The 5,500-nt window shown below is 36.3% G+C and overlaps 1 protein-coding gene across 1 annotated transcript; it reads left to right on the top strand.

Moving 5' to 3' along the window:
* The first annotated feature begins 1,412 nt into the window (after positions 1-1,412).
* On the top strand, positions 1,413-1,932 carry LOC101896583 (uncharacterized). The gene has a single exon (XM_005185617.4). The coding sequence runs from the start codon at positions 1,529-1,531 to the stop codon at positions 1,859-1,861; it is 333 nt and encodes a 110-aa protein (XP_005185674.2). The 5' UTR covers positions 1,413-1,528; the 3' UTR covers positions 1,862-1,932.
* The last annotated feature ends 3,568 nt before the right edge of the window (positions 1,933-5,500 follow it).

The raw sequence follows: 5,500 nt of genomic DNA, 5'->3' as shown, positions 1-5,500 counted from the left end.
TTGTTTGGCCCAAGGACGAACCCTATTGAAATTGGAGATAATCGGTAAAAATTTAGATATAGCTCCCATATATATCTTCGTCCGATTTGCCTTTATTGTGCACCAAACGTGTAATATCAGCCCGAATTGTATGGAATTTTGCATATACACCCAAATTAGACCTGAAAATAAGTATGCCAAATTTGATCGAAATCTGTTTAGATATAGCTATAGCTCCCATATATATTGTTCATCCGATTTGCTATTTTTTCCTCCACAGACGTAATATGCACTCTGTAACCACAATATTTAGGGAAATATATGAAATGCAGCTCAGAAATACCTTTGCTAAACTTTATCGAGATCGGTTCAGATTTGGATATAGCTCCCATATATATCTTCGCGCGATTTACCTTTATTGTGCACCAAACATCTAATATTTGTCTAAATGAGATGGAATTTGGCACTTACGACTGAATTGAGTCTAGAAGCTAGTATGTCAAATTTGGTGAAGATCGGTTCAGATATAGCTATAGCTCCCACATATGTTGTTCATCCGATTTGTTATATTTGTTACCCTCAGCCGTAATATGCACTCCGTAACAACGATATTTAGGGAAATATATCAAATACAGCTCAGAAATATCTTTGCCAAATTTTATGGAGATCGGTTCCGATTTGGATATAACTCCCTTATATTTTTTTCGATTTCAAATTAATTGTGCACCAAATGGGCAATTCATATATATGTGCTTCGGCATATTTAGTCCTTTGAACTTTAAATTATAATCATAGCGTGTATGATTGAATTCTCCCATAAAAACTTTTAATTGTTATGTGGAGCTCTACTAAATTAGAAAATTGGTGTAGGGTAGCATAAAGTCGGCCCCGCCCGACTTTAAGGCTTTCTTTACTGGTTAACTAGTTATTTATTTATTTAAAAAAAAAATCAAATAGATACTCTTGTTGCATTTGATTCGATAGCAATTCTGACAGTGCTATCCATGCATTCAGACTTCGTTTCTTACAAATTTCTTAAAGTTGAATGCAAGATTCATTGTACCATGACCTAAAACATCATCTCTACAAATAAAAAGCTTCAACGTATGTTACTTTAAAATTCGGTTAAATCAAATGCAACTCCATTTTTACCTGTTTTAATTAGATTTATGTGCTGTGTATTCTCTGAGTCATGTGATGTTTTGCTTTTTCCCTTTTCATCGCAATAATAAAAAATTATAATTCAAGCAAAACTTCTAATTTTAGACCAGTTTCTACTCTGATAAAAAGGGGATTTTCGAAAACAATGGCTTACATTATTGCAAGTCAATTACAATTTTGGGTTCGTTGTTTGGCAGTGTTTACATCTCAGCACGTGTTAGGTTCATCTCTCCGGCAATGCCCACATCTCTCAGTGTTTCATCAAATAATGGAAAAAATATATAAAAGCTATCTTACTGCCTGTTAGTGCGTGCAGTTGATTTTCAATACTCCATAAAGAAATACCTGGAAGGATTTAAATCACCATCAAATAGACTTCAGCTTTACAATGAAAATAGTTTGGATACTTGGATTTTGTGCAATAATTGCACTAGTGGCAGCATATCCTTTAGATGCAGAAACCGAAGGGGACTCTGACGCGAAACCTATCAATCTTTTAGATGTTGCCAATGTTGGTGTTGATCACGAAAATGCTGCAGAACGCAAGGCTCGTCACTGGGGAGGCTATGGAGGCTGGGGCGGATATGGTGGCTATGGCGGTTGGGGTGGATACGGTGGTTGGGGTGGCGGTTATGGCGGCTGGGGACGCGGAGGTTGGGGTGGATGGGGCGGCCATCATCACCATGGTGGCTGGGGAGGTTACGGAGGTTGGTGGAAGTAAATTTGTTATGATGTATTTAAAAATGCTTGTGAAAAATAAAAATAATGTTGTATTGTGTTTATAAAAACAAATTGTTTTGTTAATATTATTACTAATAGTAAATTCGGTGAAGATACATTGCATGGTATTGATTGTTTTACATCCAGTGTTTAAAAAGTTGTGTCATCCAATATATGTATATGTAGCAAAGCGGACAAAAATATTATTATTGTCCTTGGAAAGGAGGGTATATTAATAATGCCATTCCGTTTTAACACCTAAAATATACCTACATATATATTTTTCCGGTCAAACTTAACGCGTTTTTACTTGTTTTGTTGTTTTAATTTTATGTGTCGCAACTTCATTTGATCTGTTTGTTTATTACAATAACTTATTACTGATCATCAAATATCAAATATCGAGTCATATGACATTCCGCTTTTCGTAAAAGCATTCGCATTTATATTGCTAGACCGGTTTTAATTGGAAAGTTCAATAATAAAAATTAGGCCTATCTCAATTTACGATGGGTAAAAATAAATGTCACAAATTAATCCCATCATGTGCCCCAAAATATGAAGTATTTAAAAAAAAAAAAAAAAACAATAAGTTCGCCGGGCCGAATTATTAATACACTCTACCATTGGGTAAAGAAATTCAATTCAATCATGTTCCACTTTAAACTACAAATACCAGTAAGACCGTTTGGATAATGCAGTTAAACTTTAAAAAAGAAAAAAACATAAAGTGAGTCCATTATATGGGGGACCATACCAACAATGGTACCAATTTTATACTACACTGATTGTTATTTATTGCAAGTCTGAAATGCCAAATTTGAAAAAAATCCGAGGGTAAATGTGGCAAGGATTATCAAAATACCGAATATCAGCGGGTATTATTATATAGCGGCTATAGGAAAGCATGGAGCTAGATCTTCAATATTTCACCACTGGAGCGAAAGCCCATTAAGGACTAAAAATACCAATTTTTAGACGAATCCGTGGATAATTTGACAAAAATCATCAAAAAACCGAATATCGGGAGGTACCGTTATATGGCAGCTATACGAAAACGTGGGCCTGTATATGCAATGTTCCGCCACCGGAATTAGAACCCATTATGGCCTACATACTGGGTGAGATAAAAAAAAAAAAACTGCAACAAAGACAAACGCCATAATTTTTATTTATTTTTTTTCCAAATTCTATTAATTCAAAGCAAAAAATGTCTGAAATAGCATCAAATTTTAGAATAGGTTTAGATTTTTTCGAATTGCTCACCTTTGGCATGAATTACGGCCTTCAAACGGCCAATGAAACCGTCACACGCTGCCCGAATGTTGATCTGTGGTATTTTGATCCACTCCCGGCGAAACGCTTGCTTGAGGTGATCGATACTTTGGTATTTTTTAGTACCAATCTTGGTTTCCGTAGATTTTGGTGGCCATTGTGCGCTGGAAATGAAGCGAGGAACCCCATTTTGGCGCTAACGGCTCTGAGTCCTAGTGGAATGTCAAAGGTCTGCGGCCAAAATGTTTGTGTACCCAAGGATTTAATACACCCTCCAGAATATTTTCGCGATTATATTCGACATTCATTCTGATACAATACGAGCGGAGAGCGACAATCTGCTGTTTTGGCGGCCCAGGCCATCATCATGACCGACGCTTGAGTTCTGGTGGCCAACAATTTCAGTTGACCTCTTTGGCAAGTAAACACGATCATTTTGTTTGTTTACAAACGGCTGCACAACAAATGTTTTCTCATCGGAGAAAAACCGAATTCGGCAGTTCACCGCTTCCGGCCAAGAGAAGCAACTCTTGAGCTCTTTTGAGTCTATTTTCTTTCTGTTCCGGTGTAAGTTCTTGCACTTTTTCAATATTTGTCAAATGGAATATTGCGATGCGGGTGTCAATCAAGTTGCTTCTTTCCTTTTCGAACCATTTCTGCTGATGTTGCTGTTTTCTTCCGTCCACCTTCTTGACGTCGGGCTACGCTACCAATATCACGGTAACAAGCGATGGTACGAGATACAAAAGATTTATTCATATTTAAATGCTGGCGTGCTCTAACGATAGCCTCTTGTGGTTTTCCAGCCAAATATAAAGAAATCACACTATCACTCTTGAATCCCATCACGAATATTTTTTCTGGAAAATTCTCACCAAAATGCTTTTGTACGCTTGTAAATAATACAATGAGCTGCCACTGGAATAATTTAAAAAGCCATCGGACGAGTGGCTTAGAAATTATAGCAGTCTGAAGTTGGTTGCAGTTTTTTCATCTCACCCTGTATACCAATTTTTAGACAAATCCGTGGAAAATGTGTGCAAAAATAATCAAAATACCGAATACCGGGAAGGCGTGAGCGAAACGTGATCCTCATTTGAGAATATAAGTAATTTTTGCATATTAAGAAAATTTATAATTTGTTTAGTTTGACAAATTTTAATCAAGCACACATACATACATCGTACTAAATTTTCAGGCTTTCAAGATATTATATATAACTCGCTGAACCGTGCCGCCTTGCTTCCTCAAATTTATAGTGTTTAATGCATATTTTTATGGGCATACCTTCAAAAGTAACCCGTATAAGTTGTAAACTAATAAGTTTTCTAATTAAAAAAAAAAAACTTATACTTTACTAAAAATTTAATGTCCCTGAGCCGCCAGTTGAAATCACGATAAAGATCGCCATATTTAAGAAATGTCTTTGCAACTTTGCACATACTTTTCTATTATTTCTAAGATGGTTCACATTAGAAATGGTGTATTTTGGTCCTGTGTCTCATCGAAATAAAGGTCTTAGACCCTAGGTCTCTTTGGACCAAATCCGTTTTAGGACATTTGGAGTCGATCTAGCGATGTCCGTCCGTCTGTCTGGCTGGTGCTCACGATAACTCTCGAAGGGAGTATCCGATTTGTCCAAACATCGTACATCGTAATATTACCATAAAACTTAGATCGAGTTTGAAGATGAGCAATGTCGTCCCATGCTGTAAGTACTTCCCCCACAAAAGGTCGAATTTTCAAAAAAAAAAAAAAAAAAAAAAAAAAAAATACAAGTTAAAAAGTATCACTCCGTAAAACCGACAGATGTATACCCTCAGCCAATGTTCGATTATTAAAATAAGTGTTGGCTTGTGTTATGATTATTCAAATTTTTCACCTTCAATGGAGTTGACTCCGAAGGAATGGGCCAATATTGTCTATTTCATATCGAACCCAAATTAATATCATATAAATATTGTGATGTGCCAGGTTTAGACGTTGAGCATTTTGTTTCCCAAAATCTTGAACCCTATGTGGGGGAGGTACCAGAAGAAATGGTCCGATCTCTACCATCTTTATAACAGATCCTGTGTTGATAGAAATATTGAGATGTGCCCAATCTGAATGGAATCGGATGTTAAATTCGCGTTTTATTAGCTCCATGGATATACAAAATTGTGACCCTTTGTGGGGGAGGTACCAGAAGGAGAGGACCGATATATTCCATCTTAACATCAGATCTTGTGTTAGTAAAAATAATGGAATGTGTAAAATATAAAGGGAGTCTGATGCTTATTTCTGATTCTATAAACGTTTTGGTTATTTAAACTTTGACACTTTGTGGGGAGGTACCAGAAGGAATGTTCCGATCTGTACCGCC

The sequence above is a fragment of the Musca domestica genome, unplaced genomic scaffold, assembly GCF_030504385.1.
Source record: "Musca domestica strain aabys unplaced genomic scaffold, Musca_domestica.polishedcontigs.V.1.1 17, whole genome shotgun sequence".
In the NCBI taxonomy this organism is placed as follows: domain Eukaryota; kingdom Metazoa; phylum Arthropoda; class Insecta; order Diptera; family Muscidae; genus Musca; species Musca domestica.
This window is presented reverse-complemented; position numbering and strand designations above follow the sequence as displayed.

Excerpts from the sequence above, each read along its gene's own strand:
- LOC101896583 (XM_005185617.4), top strand. The coding sequence starts at position 1,529 with ATGAAAATAGTTTGGATACTTGGATTTTGTGCAATAATTGCACTAGTG.